Source organism: Salminus brasiliensis, chromosome 16 (assembly GCF_030463535.1).
Source record: "Salminus brasiliensis chromosome 16, fSalBra1.hap2, whole genome shotgun sequence".
Lineage (NCBI taxonomy): Eukaryota > Metazoa > Chordata > Actinopteri > Characiformes > Bryconidae > Salminus > Salminus brasiliensis.
The window spans coordinates 2,581,128-2,602,730 of record NC_132893.1 but is presented as its reverse complement, the minus strand read 5'-3'; the positions used below and the strand labels follow the sequence as shown (position 1 = coordinate 2,602,730).

Sequence of the window (21,603 nt, the reverse complement as noted above, 5' to 3'; positions counted from 1 at the left end):
TGTTTTCTCCACTTGATGATGACAGTCTTCACTGTGTTCCATGGTATATTTAATGACTCGGAAATTCTTTTGTAGCCTTCACCTGACTGATATCTTTGAATAATGGGATCCCTCTGATGTTCTGGCAGCTCTTTGCGGACAAGCCTACTAAAACAGCTGAACTTTATTTGGGGTTGATCAGAGGCACTTTAATTGGTGAAAGGTGTGTGCTGACTCCCATTGAACATGAGTTTGAATGTAATTGGTTAAATCTGAACACAGCCACACCCCCAGTTATAAAAGGGTGCGCACACTTATGCAATCACATTATCTCAGTTGTTTATTTATACTTCACCTCCCTGAAAGATTTCTGTTTGAAAGTTATAGGTCACATTAAAGGTGGAAAACGTTATATATAGTTATATACAGCACTGCAATTTATAGTGTTATAGTGTTTTTTAAAAGAAAAATGGGTTAAATTGTGAAGTTTTCTTTTATCTTTACTACTTAGATTTTTTAGTTTATGTATTGTAGCTAGTTTTTAAAAGAGTTTCATGTTAAAACGATCTTGAGTTTCTGTTAGTATTGGCTGACATACTGGATTGAATAGATGATCAATTACTCATGCCTGTTTCAGCCTGAGAGGGGCGCTCTCGCTGCATCTTTGTTCATTTAACATAACGACACAGAAGAAACGAGACCCTGCAGTGTGTGTCATTTCATTGTTCCCCCTCTTCACAGGGTACTACATTAGCCCCAGAGTGAGTGTCCCCCTGGTGTTTAACATCTGCCCCATGTTTCTGACATTGGTCTAGTTGATGAACCAAAGCAAGAAGAGAACAAGAAAATGATGCTGTCTTGAATTCCAGGCCATCTGTGATTGTCTTAAAAATTACTGTAAAGCACTTTCAGATCTGGCAATATATTATTATTATTATTATTATTATTAGTAGTAGTAGTAGTATTGTGGTTGCTGGTAGACGTAGTAGCAGTAATAGCATTCCTTTTAATATGATTGTTAGAAATAGGTACAAATATCCAGAAATAAATAAATCAAATAACCTTAAAATATTCTTACCAGAATTTCAAAGTGAGTTATATTAGATACTTTAGATGATTTCACTTCCCAATATATTAAACTGTATGTGGAATCATTCTTATAATAGACTTAACAGAATTACACAACTTCTTAGTTCATTTATAGTTTCAAATTATGAATCATCAGCACTAAAGGATTTCTCCTGATTAAGTCACAGTAGAGAGAAAAATAAATTTCACATTAAAATGAGATTTAATAATCATGTCTCTGATTACAGAAAACTCAGCTTAGTCAGCTGAAACCAGCCTGAAATTAAAAATGTTCTGGGAGCAAATTAAATCTTGAAGATGAGAATTCAAATATTCTACAAGTTACAATAAACTTAACTGATGCTCTGAACCATGGATAGAATATAGCGTAGATCAGTGGATTCACAGAGGAGTTTATGTACACTAGCCAACCAAACACAGTCCAGACTATTGATGAAGTTGTCACACTTTCAACTGATAGAGAACTTATATAAAATGGAATCCAGCAAGCAAGATAAACAAAGATCACAATTCCCAGAGTTTTTGCTGCTTTGGTTTCAGAAGAGTTTGCAGACCCATGTCTCTTTGAAGCATCAGTTACAGCTCTGACAGCTTTAGCTTGACGTCTTGCAGCAATAAAAATGATTGAATACAAGATCAATATAACAGAGCAAGGAGCTACAAAAAAAAGGACCAGGTCAACGATCACCCAGAAGTTTTTAACAGACACTACACACTCTCCATAACATCTGGAGATTATCTGAGATGAAAGAAGATGATCATTAATGTATAAACAGAAGATAATATACAACAGACTTAAAGACCAGCTTAGAATTATGAACAGAGAGGTTTTAGAAACTGTGATTCTAGTGGAATAAAGCAGAGGGTCACTGACAGCAATGTACCGATCAACTGCAATCAAAATCAGACTACAGAGAGATGCTGTCATTAAATGGTTGATGATCATTTCAGAAACAGAACATGCTGTTTCTCCAAGATACCAACAGGAGTCTATCAGCTGCATTATTCTCACTGGCATAACAAACATTCCCACGAGAAGATCCGCCACAGCCAGAGAGAGGATGAGCAGGTTGGTTGGAGTGTGGAGCTGCTTGAAGTGAGAGATGGAGATGATCACCAGCAGGTTCAGAAACACAGTGCACACAGATACACATGAGAGGACAATGAACAAGAGGATATTCCCGGGGCCTGATCGGACCTCCTTTCTGCATGATGCACTGTTCCCAGGAAAGCAGAACTGAACTGTGAGGTTTACGCTGTAGTTTACTGTGTCGTCCATCTGAAAGAGACGCAGGTCTGTCAGCTGGAACTGACTCTGTTGTGTCGTCCAGTGATGCTGACCTGACAGACTGGGCTGTGTTTCCACGTTTCTTTATACCCATGTATGAATCCTCCCACTTTCATATGAGTGGCTAGAGTGTCCCAAACACCAGTCACTCATCCGACACTCAGCATTACATCACTGCTTACAGTAGTCTTCAGGTCTGAGTTTATCTAAAGCAAATATCATGATTACTTATTAAGGCAGAAACCTGCCTTATAACCTACTAGACTGTAATACTGACATAGCAGTCATTTGGTTCTTTTAGACTCGTAATTGTTCATGCAGGCTTAGAAAAACATGCCTTAAAGATGACCATATAGTAACTGCCAGCACTGTTGAACCATTGTATGTGAGGGTTGTGCAATTCCAACCAGGGAAAGCACAACACAGATAGTAAGTAGAGGGCTTGGGCAAGATACAGCACTGTCCTCTCACTCTGGGAGTGGCACAATACCCTGGCTTTCCAAGGGGTGGCCTAGGAGAGGGTCAACAGGTGTGTACAGTGTACAGTGCGAAGTTTTCTGCTCCCACAAAGTGGTGGCCTACGCCAGTGCCTTCCATTCATCAGGGCCACCTTGGATCTTTGACCAGTAGAGTGCAGGAGGTTGTTCCATGGTGTCAGCACTAGGTTGTGTGGCATCAGTGTGGGCCTCCACTGATACAGTCAGCTGCTGTACCATCTCTTGCAGCAGCAGTTCAGGCTGCCCGGTGGTGGCCTCTGATTTAATAGGGCTGTCTTGGCTTTCTCTAACTCTGCTGGGGGCATGTGGGTTGTGTCACTGGATGGTCAGGGAACAGAGCCAACTGCAGAGAGAAATAAATGTCAGGAAAGAGAATAAAAGGGATGCAGAGATGTTCAGCTCTCTTTTCTCTTCTCTTTAGTTTGGAGCCGTTTTCTCTTTCTGGGCTGGTCACACTTCAACGCTGTGAGAAATGGGTGCTGTTGCCCCGGCCTAAAATGCAGAGACCAGGCATTGAACACTAATCAAAGAACATTCTTGTGAAGATACTAGGGAATGAGGCCCAATGTCTGCTTACATCATTTACCTTATTACAGACCAATACACAGCTGGAGAACCACAGATAATGTTCTTACAGCACAGAAACTACAACTACTAAAAGTTACAAAACTAAAACATGATGTTTTAAACACAAGCTTTTACTGACATTCAGGAGATTTACTGTTCATCTGTTACATCAAATAGATGTAATATCTTACTTTCATTAAGCAGAACCTCAAGCCTAACCCTGACCCTACAACCTATCCCAGTCTTCCCTAAAGCCTAACTTTAACCCTGGTCCAAAACCTAACCTTCACCATTCCTAACCCTCACCCTGGCCCTTTAATCCCAGCCTAATTCAGTTAAGATCCTCCAGATCCTGGTGTCAGCAGCAGGTCTATAGCAGCTGTTGGAGGAAGTTGAGATGGTCTGTATTAGACCTGTTAGATGATCAGTCATTTCTCAGGTGAACATCTACAGATCTGGACTTGGACTCTCCAAATAAAGTAAAGAACAGCTGGAATCAGTAGAAGTCTTCAGTAAAAACATCTTCAGGATGATGCTCCATCACTGAGATGTTCCTGAGATGATTCTGAGAATCTGAGAATTGTAAATGTACATTTTAATATATAAGATCAGATATTTTATTTAACTGCTCAAGAACCAGCCTGAACTTTTAAAGTCACTTTTAAAAAGGCCTCAGAGTGATCAGTTAGATGGACTCTGTCTCCCTCCAGTGGTCTTATTACTGAGTTGTGTTCTCCATCTATGTCACATTTGACTCCATACAGAGCAATGCATTTCTACAGAGCTGTGAGCTTTAGTCTAAACCGAGGAAACTAGAGACAGTCATGCTTTCATGATTCTATATTTTGACCGTGACACTGTCTTGAATGTGGCCGATGAGTGTGAACTGGCCTTTTCTCAGCTGAATCCAGTCTGAAGTTAAAGACGGTCTGAAATGAAATTACAGCTTAAAGACGAGGATTCAAATAAACTGAAGTGATTTTCTGAAGCATGGACAGAATAGAGCAAATATCAGTGGATTCATGGAGGAGTTGATGTGCATTAGCCAGTCAAATACAGCCCACACTACAGAGGCAGATGTGACACTTTCCACTGACCCAGACTTTGTGTAAAATGGGTTCCAGCAGACAAGATTCATTTGGAGTAAAGTGGAATACTGAATCTGTTTATGTGCACACTTTGGTCATGCTCAGGAAACTAGTTTACTCTCCATTATCTTGCTTTGATTGTCCAGGTTTTATTAGCTCATCATGTGAAAGGTCAGGCTCTGCTTAGTGGCCCATTCATTCAGCCAAACCGAGAGACAGTGGTGGCCTTGATACAGGGGTCACGGGCTATGAACGAACAGCTGAAGAACTTGCTGGTACAGATTCCACTCAAAATACAGGTAAAGCCCTGAAAGTGAAACCTCCTCCAGATTCCTTTATCTGTCCTCTTGTATTGTGTTGACCACTACATATGTGACCAGTCTTTTATTACTTCTTTACTGTCATAAAAGTTAATGTCTCAGGAAAAGTAGTAAAGGAAGTTGTAGTAAGGTCTAGTAATCATCAGGAAGAAGAATAGATGCAAGGGAAACACTGGCCAGCCTGAGATACAGGAAAATGGAAAACTAAAAAACAGAACTGGTTTCCGAACCACGATGAATATACAAGAAAAGAAATTATGATACAAGTTTCCTTCAGTGAAGAACAAAACTGAACTAAAGAGCTTTCCCAATGACACAGGGAAAACAGGAAGAGAGAAAGATTGGGAGGAAACTGATCTCCTCCCCACAAAAGAAAGTAAATTGAAGACTTTTTCAGGGGGGAAAAAATTGTAGTGGGCTGTTGGTCAAGAGAGGGGGTTCCCACTGGCAGGAGAGGGCATTGGGTTTGGTGGTTTTGTAACACAGTCAATATGATAGGATGAAATTGAATTGACACAGCGCCCATCTGGTATGGCGGGGGTTAAGATGCTTGGTTTGTTGGATATAGGCTAAGTTCTTATGGTCTATCCAGAACAGAAAGCGGTGTTTCGAACCTTCCAACCAGTGTCTCCACTTTTCCAGGGCAAGTTTAACAGCTAGCATCTCGCAATCCCCCAAATTGTAGTAGTGTTCTGCAGGGATAAGGCGATGGGAGAAGTGTGCACAGGGCTTCAATTTCCTGGGCATCAGTCACAAATGAAAGTCAAACATGTCAAAATAACCTCAATATTCCTGAAGAACTTTGACAGCCTCTTTAACTAAAGTGAGAGTATGTAAGGTGCAGAAGTGTGTAGTTTGGGCCTGATGCCTTTGAACACATCATGGCCTAAACTGAACTGAGGGCAGAGGTCTAGCACAGTTTCCTGATTTTCTCTCTCAAGTGTGTATCAGCAGGGAAATCACCAAGCTCTAAAGCAATCCAGTCCTGCAAGACCAGTGCTCCCCTCGCCATTTTATGTAAGTTGGAAGCATCATGCAGAAGTTGGGAAAATGAAAAACATCACTGTAGGCTGAAGTTCCTTTCATAACATTACGGATGCATCCAGGCTGTCTGCATGCCTTCCACTGATAGTTTTTAGAACTTTTACAAGCCAGGGTATGAAGCATTTGGAGACTTTTTAAAATGGCCCTAATTTTCTAAAGCATAAAGAGCAAGAGCTATAGCATGTAGGCCTCAAATATTCTGCATGCTAGTCTCCTGGTGGTGTTTGCTGAGCATTTGCATTTGCTCATGACATTGAACAGCATGCGCTTATTTTCAACCTGCTCAATCTTAGCAAAACATGTATTATTCTTTCTAAATTATGAATCCTCAGCAGTAAAGCATTATATATATATATATTATATATATATATATATATAGTCTTTGTAAAATATTTCAATAACTAAACACAGGCATGTGTAAGACTGTATTACTCTCTTATGAAGAATGTTCATAAGACTGGTTGTTTAATGCCACATAAAAATAAATTACACATAAAAAAGCAGATTCAACTCATTACAGTACACTACAGAAAAAATGCTTGAAAAAACAAGGTCATCAAGGTGATGATTATCTCCCTTTAAGGCTGTACAGCTAGTAATCTAAACCACCTTCCATCCTCATTACTCATTTTCAGTTATAATATTATTTTCTAAAGGTTTGTTTACTACAATCCAAAACAACTAATGTAAACAGACTCTATGTCTGATATATGACACTGTCCTAAATGTGGTCACAATGTGGTGACTAAAGTGGACTTAGCTTAGTCAGCTGAAGCCAGCCTCAATTAAAAACGCTCTGGGAGCAAATTAAACCATGAAGATGAGAATTCAAATATTCTACAAGTGACAATAAATTTAACTGATGCTCTGAACCATGAGTAGAATAAAGCATATATCAGTGGATTTACAGAAGAGTTCATGTACACTAGCCAGCCAAACACAGTCCACACTAGTGATGAAGATGTCACACTTTCCACTGATAGAGAACTTATATAATATGGAATCCAGGAAGCAAGATAAACAAAGATCACAATTCCCAGAGTTTTTGCTGCTTTGGTTTCAGAAGAGTTTGCAGACCCATGTCTCTTTGAAGCATCAGTTACAGCTCTGACAGCTTTAGCTTGACGTCTTGCAGCAATAAAAATGATTGAATACAAGATCAGTATAACAGAGCAAGGAGCTAGAAAAGAAAGTACCAGGTCAACGATCACCCAGGAGTGTTTTACAGACACTACACACTCTCCATAACATCTGGAGATTATCTGAGATGGAAGAAGATGATCATTAATGTATAAACAGATGATGACATACAACAGACCTAAAGACCAGCCTAGACTTATGAACAGAGAGGTTTTAGAAACTGTAATTCTAGTGGAATAAAGCAGAGGGTCACTGACAGCAATGTACCGATCAACTGCAATCAAAACCAGGCTACAGAGAGATGCTGAAACTGAGAGACCATTGATCATTTCAGAAATAGAACATGCTGTTTCTCCAAGATACCAACAGGAGTCTATCAGCTGCATTATTTTCACTGGCATAACAAACATTCCCACGAGAAGATCTGCCACAGCCAGAGAGAGGATGAGCAGGTTGGTTGGAGTGTGGAGCTGCTTGAAGTGAGAGATGGAGATGATCACCAGCAGGTTCAGAAACACAGTGCACACAGATACACATGAGAGGACAATGAACAAGAGGATATTCCCGGGGCCTGATCGGACCTCCTTTCTGCACGATGCACTGTTCCCAGGAAAGCAGTACTGAACTGTGAGGTTCTTCCTGTAGTTTACTGTGTCGTCCATCTGAAAGAGACGCAGGTCTGTCAGCTGGAACTGACTCAGTTGTGTCGTCCAGTGATGCTGACCTGACAGACTGGGCTGTGTTTCTTTATACCCATGTATGAATCCTCCCACTTTCATATGAGTGGCTAGAGTGTCCCAAACACCAGTCACTCATCTGACACTCAGCATTACATCATTGCTAACAGCAGTGGTCAGACCTGTGTTTGTCTATAACTAGAGTCATATTTACAAATTTAGATATTTCCTGCCTTACAAATGAAACTAATGGACTGAAATACTGACATTCCACATGTTGTGAAAAAACTTTTGCCTGGGTGGTGTTCGGTGTTCCTGTCTCTCTTATTCTAAGCTCATCATTTCATAGACTTATCTAGGGGTAATTCTGGCTGCTGTAGCTAAGTGTGGGTAAAAGTTGGCTTAGATACGACTATGATAGTGGCTGTAAACAGGCTGGGTTTGGACAATTGTCACTGGCCCACTTCTGTGCCAACATTCCATGTAGTTTTTGGTTCTGACTGGTGTGTATGTGGGGTGTATTCAGCCCTGGTCTGACAAGTGGACTGGGCAGGTCCTGGCCTGGATGAAATTGAAAATGTGGAACTTCTTTCTGTAAAGTTTGCCCTCAAAGAATTGGAGACACTGGTTTAAGGGGGGCAAACATATGTCATGTGGTTTTGACTGGCCACAAGAACCTAGCCTATATCTAATGGGCCATGCGGCTCCACACCCGTCAAGCCTGATGGGTGTTGTTCTTCAGCAACTTACCTTTTGTGCTGTTCTATAGGCCAGTGTCAAAAAAACTCCAAGCCATTTGCTCTGCCCAGTCAGTAGACATCTCGGGGGCCTGGCTCTCTGGGAGTTAGAGACCACCATCTGGGGATGGTGATGATGGGCGATCTGGCCGGCGTGCATTGGGCTGGGCCAAGGTGCTATCAGTCTGCACAGCGATGGGTTAAGTCAAACAAGCTGTATGTTTTCAAACTAGCTTGTTGTTCTAGCACAAGCTAGAATCTGGACTGTCGGTATAACGTATACAGGCACACATAACTGTACAAGTATATAAAACATGCTATAATACACTTGTAAAAACACCTGTGGGGAATTTGGAGAAATGTATTAAGTCTTTAATGTCATGCTGCCTGTCAGTGCTGTTGTGTTAAATTTCATGGCCAAATGCACTGGCTCAGAAAATGCCACCAGGAGAGTGACATGCACAATATTGGGGGCCCATATGTCATAGTGCTTGCCCTTTGTGTCATAGATGTTTAGGGCCCTTTTACATCTCCAAATTCTTAATGTAAAGTTTTTATAAAACTTTTGAATATCCCAGGAAGACATGCGCACAGCCTGGATGCATCTGTTAAGTCATGAGATATAGTCCAGCCTGGACTGCAGTGCTGCTTTTACTGATTGCCCACTTCTGCATGAGTTTTTCAGTTTACAAAAGAGGACCTGGGATTTTAGGACAAAAGAGATTTTCCTGTTGAAGCACCTGTGGTGGACCTCAGCCCTCAGTTTCCCACCCCTGGTTTATGGCATGTGACGGTGCCAACCAAAACAAGATTAAAAGGCCTCAGTCCCAAACTTCACATTTCTACACTTTACATACACTCTTGATAAATGAGGTGTTTTAAAAGATTCTTTGAGCGATTCCATTGAAGATCCACTTTTGGTCTGATAAAGAACCATGTTTGTCATAGAGATGTATGTGTGTGACAAACCTTTTAATGGCCAAAAGCAAATCTTCACTTGTAAAAGTTCTTTACCATGTTCATGTAGCAGTGGCCTAAGCTATAGAATCTACCTTCTCCAGTATTTCAGAAGGGAGAAACATACGACTTCTATTCTGTTCTGTAGAATATAGATGTAGTTTTCAGGGCAAGAAAACACCAGAGACATTTAGATTATTGGGTGGTCTATGCCTTTAATGGCAGTCAGGCACAGGCCTAAATGCTGTTTGGCCTGGATTCCCAAGCATAGTCCTGGAGGACCCCCTGCTCTGCACATTTTTGTGGTTTTGTGCTCTAATACATCACATTAAACTCTGGATGGGCTTGATAATTAGTTTATAATCAGATATATTGGGAATATACTAAAATATGCATGACAGGGGGTCCTCTAGGACCAGCAGTGGAGTAACAGGGCATGAACTTCTTCAATGTGGACAGTGAAAACTCATCATGAGGCCAGGACCATAGTTTGAAAACCAGGGTAGAAAATTAGCCTACCTGTAAACTTATTCATAATGAATGAAACTCAAACATTTAAGCAAGCCTACTTACAACATGAGAAGGTTCATCATTGGCCTCTGTAGAGTTCACTTTTGAAATTCACAGGTTTGTTTTCCATTTTACATCATTTGTTTTTTAGTTTTTGATAATGGGACTGAATATGAATCTTTATATGATTGTTTGTATTTTTACTTGTGGATTACCCTGTTATTTACTGTAGAAAGTTCTGTTGCTCTGCATCACGTCCAAAGAACTGTAAGAATTGCATCAGCCAGGTAGAGGTCATTACATGATGCAATGTGTATCTGACCTGTTCACCTGAGACCACTTAAAGCCTTTCATTACTTAGATTATTTATAACATGATATGGCCTATTATCAAAATATTTACCTGTTTCAAGCCCCAAGTCTCCTAAGATCCCATTAGCAATGACAGTGTTGGATAAACAGGCTGTTCAGTTGAAACCTTGCAATTAAAGGTGTCAAATAAACAGGGACATGGTGATGCAAGTAATTGGCTCTGCTGGGAGGTTGTGTCATGGTGTTGATGATTACTAGACCTTACTGCAACTTTCTTTACTACTTATCCTGAGAGGTCATAAAAGACTGGTCACAGATGTAGTGGTCAACACAATACAAGAGGACAGATAAAGGAATCTGGAGGAGGTTTCACTTTCGTGGCTTTACCTGTATTTTGAGTGGAATCTGTATCAGAAAGTTTTTCAGCTGTTCGTTCATAGCCCATGACCCATGACTGTATCAAGGCCACCACTGTCTCTCAGTTTGGCTAAATGAATGGGCCACTATGCAGAACTTGACCTTTCACATGATGAGCTAATAAAACCTGGACAATCAAAGCAAGATAATGGAGAGTAAACTAGTTTCCTGAGCATGGCTAAAGTGTGCACATAAACACATTCAGTATTCCACTTTACTCCAAATGAATCTTGTCTGCTGGATCCCATTTTACACAAAGTCTGGGTCAGTGGAAAGTGTCACATCTGCCTCTGTAGTGTGGGCTGTATTTGACTGGCTAATGTACATCAACTCCTCCATTAATCTAGTAATATTTTTTATATTTTGTCCATGCTTCAGAAAATCAGTTAAAAATATATATATTTGAATCCTCAACTTTACTTTAGACTGGATTCAGCTGAGAAACGGCCAGTTCACACTCATTAGCCACATTCAAGAAGAGTATGTGTGTTGGATATGATAAGGTAAATTATATAAGAAGACATTGGGCCTCATTCTCCAGTATCTTCCTAAGAATGCTCTAAGATTAGTTCTGGAGGTATTTCTTAAGGTGAATTTCTCCCAGCTTTCCCCAAAGCTTTTTGTTGACAAAACTTTAACTTTCCAGCGTGTAAGGGGTCAGCCTGGGTCAACAGTCAGGACTTTAACTTTATAAGTAATCTACGGGTTATTCAATACCAACCAGAAATACCACCTGGTGTCTGCATTTAGGGCTGGGGATACACACATTTATCATACCACTGAAGAGGGGTGACCAGTACAGAAAGAGGAAACTTCTAATTTCCTCAGAAAGGTTTTAGGGGTGTAATAGCCTCTATTCATGCATGTCTTCTGAGATATTATATACCTATACATCAACATCTATTTTTTTAGAGACCAATATAACTGATCCTCATCCAACATGAATCCTCATCCAAGTCAAGCATATTGACAAATTTAATGTGCCTAAAATAATAACACAAAGAACAATCTTGCAGGTCTCTAGGTCAGTCAACATTCAAAGTGCTAGTGGAAAAAGTAACTAAATTCATAATCATAAAAAAAATCATAACAAATTCAAATGAATGATCTCATTAAGCTAACTGTAGTCAGGTGTTAGCATACCTGGAGTCTTCTAAGGAAAATGAGTTTGGACCTGTGGAGAACTAGAGCTTCTTGACTGATAAGAACTACTCAAACATTGTTTTTAATTCTTGTTAAGGATATGTTGCATATGTATTTGCATATGTTGCATAATAATTATACTTGAATACATTTTGTATGTAAGCCATGCCTCACCAAAAGGAGCTTTCAGAGGATCTACGATCAAAGATTGTTGCTAAACATAAAGCTGGAAAGGGTTACAAAGTGATTTCAAAGACATTAGAATTTACCAGTCTCCATTAAGGCACAAAAACTATACATGGAGACAATTTGGGACTGTGGCTACTCTGCCAAGAAGTGGACGCCCAGTCAAAATGACTGATCAATGAGGTAAAGAAACAACCCAGAGTGAGAGCCAAAGATTTGAGGGCATCATTGGTACAGGCTAACATCTGGGTTCATGAGTCTGCAGTCCATAAAACCTCTTTTAGGTACATTATATTTGTCAATACGCTTGACTTGAGGATCAGATCACATTTCATCACAAATTAATGAATAAAACCTAAAGATCCTAAAGGGTTCACATACATTTTCTTGCCACTGTATACAATTGATAACACGAGGGCAGTGTCATGGCAGACACTGAGGGACAAACACTCACAGAGATGGATCTGTGAACCAAACTGGCCTAAACAAACCAGTCACGAGCCTCTCGGGCTACCTCGCCGGCCATCAACCTGCCGAGCATGAACAGCTGCCAAGATACCCTGCCGGCTAGGTGTGCTGGGATGTGAACGTTGAAGACGAGAGGGCGCAGCACCAGTGGAGGGGTGACCCTCCTGGGGGTGACCACGGGGCCCAGGGACCGGCCTACTCAGGTAACGTACGTGAAGTCTCCGCCTCCGTGCGGGACCAACAATGTGATCGGCCGGCACCCAGGCGCACACCTCGGGACCATACCCCTCCCAGACCAGGAAGCGATGCCTCCGGCCCCCATGCCTTCGGGAACCCAGCACCTGCATGACCTCATGAATGAGGGTCCCCTCGCCTCCGCAGGCTCTGGCGGCGTGTCCGGCCATGTCCTGGGGCCCGGGCACCACAGGCTGAACTAGAAACAAGAAAATACAAACATGACTGAGGTGAACCCGTGAACATGAACATGACTACGAAAACCAGAAACCAAACAAGGACCAAAACAACTTAACTTTACTAATCGTTTACTAGAGTTTCGTGAGTCCACTGCAGCCTACCCGGGTACCGGTGATGATCGGTACCCTAGGTAGCCTCAATCTGAGGGGCCGCAGGCTCTGGAACCGCTGCAGGAACAGACGCAGTGGGCGTCGCCGTCATGGGTACGGACGCGGTGGGCATCGCCATTACAGGTACGGACGCGGTGGTCATTGCCAACGCAGGGGCCGAAGCGGAGGTCGTCATCATCGCAGGAACCGGCGCGGACGGCCTCGTCATTGCAGGGACCAGCGCGGTGGGCGTCGTCATCGCAGGAAGGGGGGCAGCAGGCACCATCTTCGCTAGACCAGTAGCAGCTGGCACCACTCGCTTTGCCAGTTGTAGGCATCACTGTCTGACCAGACCTTGAAACAGGGGCAGCTGGCACTGCTTGCCTGGTAGGAGGTGCAGATGTCACTGCAGGCATCTGATTGCATAGCCGCTGAGACAGGTGCAGAGGTGCTGGGCGCAGCCAAAACAGGAGCAGAGGTGCTGGGCGCAGCCGCCAGAGTAGGGGCCATGGGCGTAGACCATGGGGCATGAACCTTGGGCGTGGATGTTGGCATGAGGTGACACACACCCACCTCCATCGGTTCGCTGTCCGGAGGTCCCATCAAGGAGGTGGCTGCAGGCTGGGTGACATGGCTCGGGAACGTGGCCTAACTAGGGAATGTGGCATGGCTAGGGAATGTGGCATGGCTAGAGAATGTGGCATGGCTAGGAGCTACAGGATAGACTGGCCCTTCTACACCAGCTATTGGCCCCCCACCACCTAAGAGCTGGTCGAGCCGGATGGCGAGTGCTATGAGCTCATCCAGCCCAACAGACTCGCCTTGGCACGCCAACTCCTGCTGCACGTGGGGGTTCCACCTATTGCGGAACAGGGCGACCAGCACGGTGTGGCTCCATCCACAGCAGCAGTAGGTCGCCCTTCGTGAGCCCCACTCAGGGGGTCACCGCTGTCTCTCAGCTTGTGAAGCCAGAGTACCTGCAGCCGCCTCTCATTATGACGCAGCAATAACATAGATGCAAGTCAGGCAAAAAAACTATCCAGCATGCACTGGGCCGAGCCAAGTGGCTTTCAGTCTGCAAAGCCCTGGGTTAAGTCAAACAAGCCACATGTTTACAAACCACAGCAACATGTTCTCTCACAAGCAGGAAGCTGGCATAACATCCACAGGAAACACGTCACTGACCTAGCGTGAATAGAGCCTGTTCCACCCATTACTGACATTCCCTGTGGTCTGGCCCTCATAACATGCCCAGTTCAAATCGCATACAATCCAATACAAAAGCAGTACATAGTCTTCCATGTTCACCAAGCTGCTTAATTGTGTGACATTTAAATCAAGACAGCGTTGCAAAATCACAGGCCCAAAATAAGGCCACACAACCAGGTGCTGACAATCCCAAGGAAGCACATCCTGCTGCTATGCCCTCTATTACTCAAGGTTCCCATGTGGCTCCAAAAAATCTGCAGAATCTACCTGTTGCCTGAATTGATACTGGCATAGGGCACCACTTCCTGGAAGCAGAACTCCTCAGACAACACAGTGGAGAAGTGATTCTCTATGTGTGCATTCAGCTTAACACCTGCCTGCATCAGTCAGACCTGTGCCTGTACAACAATTCCTATGCTCCTGCCTCCAGTCCACCCTGAGGCTTTGTTCTGGTCTTCCCACTACCAAGGCAGGCCCGTGAAACTGTGAAATCACTTTTTGAAAGGGCTCTGATAGCAGGAGGACAGTGCTGTTTCTTACCCAAGGGACTCTCCTGGATGGTTCAGTACAGCCTCCACATAGACTGCTCTAATGAGATGATGTTTGCAGTTTTGCAGTGTGCAACCTTCCAGTCCAGTCATGGTTTTAAAAGAACCAAACAACTTTTATTTCAGTATTTCAGTATTTTAGGTTCAATTGTTAAATAGATTTCTGCTTGTTTAGATTTACTCTGCTTGCTAAATCGGTAATGACATTAGCTTTAGACAAACTAAAGCATACTGCAATGATGTAATGCTGAGTGTCAGATGAGTGACTGGTGTTTGGGACACTCTAGCCACTCATATGAAAGTGGGAGGATTCATACATGGGTATAAAGAAACGTGGAAATACAGCCCAATCTGTCAGGTCAGCATCACTGGACGACACAACAGAGTCAGTTCCAGCTGACAGACCTGCGTCTCTTTCAGATGGACGACACAGTAAACTACAGCATAAACCTCACAGTTCAGTTCTGCTTTCCTGGGAACAGTGCATCATGCAGAAAGGAGGTCCGATCAGGCCCCGGGAATATCCTCTTGTTCATTGTCCTCTCATGTGTATCTGTGTGCACTGTGTTTCTGAACCTGCTGGTGATCATCTCCATCTCTCACTTCAAGCAGCTCCACACTCCAACCAACCTGCTCATCCTCTCTCTGTCTGTGGCGGATCTTCTCGTGGGAATGTTTGTTATGCCAGTGAAAATAATGCAGCTGATAGACTCCTGTTGGTATCTTGGAGAAACAGCATGTTCTGCTTCTTTAGTAATCAATGGATATTCCATGACAGCATCTCTCTGTAGCATGATTTTGATTGCAGTTGATCGGTACATTGCTGTCAGTGACCCTCTGCTTCATTCCACTAGAATCACAGTTTCTAAAACCTCTCTGTTCATAAGTCTAGGCTGGTCTTTATGTCTGTTGTATGTCATCATCTATTTCTACTTGAATGATCATCTTCTTCCATCTCAGATGATCTCCAGATGTTATGGAGAGTGTGTAGTGTCTGTAAAACACTCCTGGGTGATCGTTGACCTGGTCCTTTGTTTTCTAACTCCTTGCTCTGTTATACTGATCTTGTATTCAATCATTTTTATTGCTGCAAGACGTCAAGCTAAAGCTGTCAGAGCTGTAACTGATGCTTCAAAGAGACATGGGTCTGCAAACTCTTCTGAAACCAAAGCAGCAAAAACTCTGGGAATTGTGATCTTTGTTTATCTTGCTTGCTGGATTCCATTTTATATAAGTTCTCTATCAGTGGAAAGTGTGACAACTTCGTTAATGGTGTACACTGTGTTTGTTTGGGTAATATGCCTGAACTCCTCTGTGAATCCACTGATCTACGCTATATTCTATCCATGGTTCAGAACATCAGTTAAGTTTATTGTAACATGTAGAATATTTAAATTCTCATCTTCAAGGTTTAATTTACTCCCAGAGTGTTTTTAATTTCAGGCTGGTTTCAGCTGACTAAGCTGAGTCCACTTCTGTCACTGACCACATTCAGGACAGTGTCATATATAAGGTCCAGAATCTCTGTTTACATTATTTGTTGTTTTAGACTGTAATAAACAAACTGGTAGAAAATAATATTTTATATGAATGAGTAATGAGGATGGAAGTGGAGTTATATTAGTAACAGTAATGACCTTAATGTTCTGTAATCAGATACATGCTTGTTGAATCCTTTTTTTATGTGTAATTTCATTTTGTATGGCATTAAACATCCTGTCGAAAAATGACTATAGATTATGACAAGTAGTTCAGTAGTAAGGATACGTTTTGTTAAGATGACTCTCACTGTCCCCATCATTCAGGCAGATGATGCCCATCACAGGTGTCTGTTAACAGATCAGACAGTAAGCTCTCCCCTCCATTTACATTCTGCTGTACAATGATGTGACACCAGCAGCAGGCTGAAAAGAAGCACATGCTGTTGTGTTAAAGTTCATGAGCAAATGCACAGGCTCAGCAAATGTCACCAGGCCCATATGCTGTGGCTTTGCACCTTTTTTGTCTTAGAAGTTCAGGGCCCTTTTGAAAAGTCTCTAAATCCTTCATAGCAACCACATAGCAACCACTCTTTGTCCCATAAAGAACCATATTTGTTATAGTGATGTAATAGTGAGTGTGATTAAACCTTTTCAAGGTCTAATAAACTTCACTTCTTATTGAAGTTCTTTACCAGTTCTTTACTGGGTTCATGTAGCATTGGCCACACCACAGTCAATCACCATGTGGAATGAAAGCCCCACACATGGGTTTGATCAGACAGAGAAGTGCTTTAATAGCTTTAATAGCTTTTCCCTCCATCTGAAAGAATCTAAGTTAAAGACCACGCAGTCAAAGGTCTTCAGGACTATTGAGGTTATTTTGACATGTTTAAGTTTCCAGCACCATTTAGCGGTAAATAAAGTAAGTAAATAAATAAAAACAGTGTGATGGTGGAAACGCAGTTCCAGCACTGGAGTGAATCAAACACATGATAAATCAATGAATATAAATAATAATAATTCCTTTCACTCCTTTACTGAAGTTCTGCTTTCAAGTAACTGTTGTGATCTCCTGTTGATCAATCCCACACACTCCTCCCTACAGAAGAGCTTCACCTCAGTGATGGTGGTGGGCTTTCTTGAATTTCCAGAAGTAGGACAAAAAGCAAAATGTTAAAACATGGAACCCCAAGTGAGCAAGCCGAAGGCCACAGTAGCAAGGAAAAGCTTCGTCTAAGCTGGAGGAAGAAACTTTGAGAGGAAATGAGACTCCAATTGAGGGCCCAAAAAGTTTTCAAATGAAAAAGTCACATGATCACCACATAGGTATTTTATATGCTGTTGTATTAAGGAAGCAGAGGGAGTTCAGAATGACAGGTGAAAGCTGGACATCATCTTTCAACATCATGGGTAATGGGTAAGAAAGTAGACTCAAACATCAACATTAAAATCATGCTCCGTTTAAAAGGTCTGATTTAAAATAATCTTTTGTGTTGCTGTAAAAAGTAAAACATTGACCTAGCTACTACTTTAAAGCCGTCCACATCATCTCACTCAATATTCACCACTGTAGATCCTGTACTGGTCTCCGCACCTAAAGGAAGGGAAACATTTCAACTCTACAGGCTTCAGGAGTCTACAGGATCGTATTCCTAAGCTATAGTATTAACCTTCTCCATTATTTCAGAAAGCATAATCATTCAGCTTCTATTCTGCCCTGTAGAATATAGATATGGTGTATATGGAGGCATTTATATTATTGGGTGGTAGTCAGACCCAGGCCTAGATGTTGTATGGCTGTGCTGGTGTCTATGGCTGTGCTGGTGTCAGTTGACTTACCTAATGGTGGATTTAGGTATAGTGACCTAATCCTGCTAGTGTGGCGGCGGCGCCCACTGCTTTTGTGCCAGCAGTCCCTGCCACCTCTTCAGCTCCAGTGCCAGCAGCGCCCGCCGCCTCCGCCTTTTGCTATTCCTGGGCTTAACTCTGTGTTTGTTTCTGTGTTCATTCCTGTTCTTGTCCCTGTCTCTGTTTCTAGTTTTGTTTCCGTCCCTGTGCACGTCACTGTGTTTGTTCCTGTACTTGTTATGGTCTTGGTTCTTGTTCCTCTGTCTGGTCTTGTCCAGTTGCCAGTTGTGTCACCTGTCCAGTCTTTGTTTGTGCACAATGTCCAGTCCCTGGTCCAGCCCTGTGTCCAGTACCTGGTGTAGTCTAGTCTTTTGTCCAGTATCCGGTCCAGTCTTGTGTTCATTACCTGATCCAGTCCTGTGTCTAGCCTTGTGTCCAGTGTCTGGTCCAGTCCTGTGTACAGTGTCATGTCCAGTCTCCATTTTTGCCCAATGTCCAGCCTCCTGTCCAGTCTTTGTCTATGTTCAATGTCCAGTCTCCTGTTTCCTCTCTTACATTTACATTTATGGCATTTAGCAGACGCTCTTATCCAGAGTGACATACAAGGTTATTCATATAACCTTGAGATAATCTCCAGATGTTATGGAGAGTGTGTGTTAGGAGTCTTGTCCAAGGACTCTTATTGGTGTAGCGCAGCATAGTCACCCAGACCGGGAATTGAACCCTGGTCTCCCACATAGTGTTGTAACTCAGTGGCAGGTAGTGGTGTTATCTGTTGCACCACACCAACCACCAGTTCAGTTTCCTGTCTGTTAGCCATGTACTTTTCTGGCCCTCCGTCATGCCTGCCTCTGTTTTGTCTCTCCATGTGCTAACAAGAAACTGTGCCAGTTTTGTTTTGTGTTGTGCCAGTGTTTGGTTTATTCCCTTGTTTGTATCTCTTTGTCTTCTGTTTGTTTGGTTTAGTTTTAGCTATAATATACACCTGCATTTACATCTGCCTTTACTTCCAAGCTCAGATCTTCCATTTCAGATCTCCCTTGTAGAGACATGGATGTTTGCAGAAATTCCAGACCAAGCCATTGAGCCAGCAGGTCCAGCCAGCATGTACCGCCAGCCACCAGCAGGGGGCCTGGCCAGCACAGTAGGAAAGCTGGTTGAGCTGGAGCAAAGAACTTCAAACCCCAGAATCCCAAGTGGTAATCAACACTGACCAGACCCACCTGTGTGGCACGGTATAAATACACCCAGCCAAACACAGTTCCTGTTGCACTTTTGTAGAGGGGCGAACAGTAACAGTGGGACTAAGTTGTGAACAGTCAGAAAATCATACAAGAGCTAAAAAAGAAAAGAGTTCATGCTACCAACAGTGAAGAAAAGCTGTAGTTAGAAATAAAGAATGAGTTTGTTGTAATCAGTGGCAAAAAGGAAAACTAGAAAAAGAAAATATTGAGTTGGAAAAGGTTTAGATTGTCCTTTTATGAGTACACACCACTCCTGGTGTTTCCTCCTACCATTTTTTCTACATAGCTTTTAAACAGTTATACACTGCCTCCTCTCGCAGCTGTGGTGGTGCAGTGGAAACGTGCTGGGCTCCCATTACCAGGGTTGGGAGTTTGAGCCCCGCCACAGGCTCACCAAGCACCAATCTTGTATTGATTTAAGACGTTCACCATCTGTTACATGCATGGAGTTGGCCGATTAAGAAGGCTTTGCAATTGCTATTGGCGATCATGGGGCAGTTGAGCCGGCTGGTTACGGTTCCACACAGTCCCGCCCTGAGATCCCACACGGTCCCACTCTCTTCTCCTGAAGTAGCCACGGTTGGACATGAGGCCCACTTGATTACACCTGAGCGTTACACTGGGGAATCAAATGCAGATGATTGCTGCTTGTGTTGATTCATTTTGCTTGCTAAATCGGTAATGACATTAGCTTTAGACAAACAAAAGCCTGACCGCTACTACAGTGATGTAATGCTGAGTGTCAGATGAGTGACTGGTGTTTGGCACACTCTAGCCACTCATATGAAAGTGGGAGGATTCATACATGGGTATAAAGAAACATGGAAACACAGCCCAGTCTGTCAGGTCAGCATCACTGGACGACACAACAGAGTCAGTTCCAGCTGACAGACCTGCGTCTCTTTCAGATGGACGACACAGTAAACTACAGCATAAACCTCACAGTTCAGTTCTGCTTTCCTGGGAACAGTGCATCGTGCAGAAAGGAGGTCCGATCGGGCTCCGGGAATATCCTCTTGTTCATTGTCCTCTCATGTGTATCTGTGTGCACTGTGTTTCTGAACCTGCTGGTGATCATCTCCATCTCTCACTTCAAGCAGCTCCACACTCCAACCAACCTGCTCATCCTCTCTCTGGCTGTGGCAGATCTTCTCGTGGGAATGTTTGTTATGCCAGTGAGAATAATGCAGCTGATCGACTCCTGTTGGTATCTTGGAGAAACAGCATGTTCTGCTTCTTTAGTAATCAATGGCCTCTCAGTCACAATATCTCTCTATAGCCTGGTTTTGATTGCAGTTGATCGGTACATTGCTGTCAGTGACCCTCTGCTTTATTCCACTAGAATCACAGTTTCTAAAACCTCTCTGTTCATAAGTCTAGGCTGGTCTTTAGGTCTGTTGTACATGATCATCTATTTATACTTTAATCATCTTCTTCAATCTCAGATAATCTCCAGATGTTATGGAGAGTGTGTAGTGTCTGTAAAACACTCCTGGGTGATCGTTGACCTGGTCCTTTTTTTTGTAGCTCCTTGCTCTGTTATACTGATCTTGTATTCAATCATTTTTATTGCTGCAAGACGTCAAGCTAAAGCTGTCAGAGCTGTAACTGATGCTTCAAAGAGACATGGGTCTGCAAACTCTTCTGAAACCAAAGCAGCAAAAACTCTGGGAATTGTGATCTTTGTTTATCTTGCTTGCTGGATTCCATATTATATAAGTTCTCTGTTGATTGAAAGTGTGACAACTTCATCAATAGTCGTGATTGTGTTTGTTTGGATAATATGCCTGAACTCCTCTGTGAATCCACTGATCTACGCTATATTCTATCCATGGTTCAGAACATCAGTTAAGTTTATTGTAACTTGTAGAATATTTAAATTCTCATCTTCAAGGTTTAATTTGCTCCCAGAGTGTTTTTCATTTCAGGCTGGTTTCAGCTGACAAAGCTGAGTCCACTTCAGTCACTGACCACATTTAGGACAGTGTCATATATAAGGTCCAGAATCTCTGTTTACATTAGTTGTTGTTTTAGACTCTAGTACAACAACCTGTATAAAATAATAATTTATATGAATATGAGTAATGAGGATGGAAGGGGAGTTAGATTAGTAGCAGTACGGCCTTAATAGGAGATCATTATGACCTTAATGACCTTGTATTTACAAGCAGTACTTCCATAATGTTCTGTGTAATATTTTATGTGAAATTTCATTTTGTGGCATTAAACATGCAGTCTTATGAATATTCTTCATTAGAGAGTCATACAATTGCCTGTGTTCAATAACTGAAA

General features: G+C 42.5%; 4 protein-coding genes across 4 annotated transcripts; 2 read left to right on the top strand and 2 right to left on the bottom strand.

Annotated features, from left to right (window-relative positions):
- Positions 1–1,330: 1,330 nt before the first annotated feature.
- LOC140536855 (trace amine-associated receptor 13c-like) lies at positions 1,331–2,356 on the bottom strand. Its single transcript, XM_072658910.1, has one exon. It carries the CDS (start codon positions 2,345–2,347, stop codon positions 1,331–1,333), a length of 1,017 nt encoding a protein of 338 aa, XP_072515011.1. The 5' UTR covers positions 2,348–2,356.
- Positions 2,357–6,657: 4,301 nt separating this feature from the next.
- Positions 6,658–7,683, bottom strand: LOC140536837 (trace amine-associated receptor 6-like). The gene has a single exon (XM_072658884.1). The coding sequence runs from the start codon at positions 7,672–7,674 to the stop codon at positions 6,658–6,660; it is 1,017 nt and encodes a 338-aa protein (XP_072514985.1). The 5' UTR covers positions 7,675–7,683.
- Positions 7,684–15,149: 7,466 nt separating this feature from the next.
- On the top strand, positions 15,150–16,175 carry LOC140536910 (trace amine-associated receptor 6-like). The gene has a single exon (XM_072658985.1). It carries the CDS (start codon positions 15,159–15,161, stop codon positions 16,173–16,175), a length of 1,017 nt encoding a protein of 338 aa, XP_072515086.1. The 5' UTR covers positions 15,150–15,158.
- Positions 16,176–20,210: 4,035 nt separating this feature from the next.
- Positions 20,211–21,254, top strand: LOC140537234 (trace amine-associated receptor 6-like). Its single transcript, XM_072659562.1, has one exon. It carries the CDS (start codon positions 20,220–20,222, stop codon positions 21,252–21,254), a length of 1,035 nt encoding a protein of 344 aa, XP_072515663.1. The 5' UTR covers positions 20,211–20,219.
- Positions 21,255–21,603: the final 349 nt, after the last annotated feature.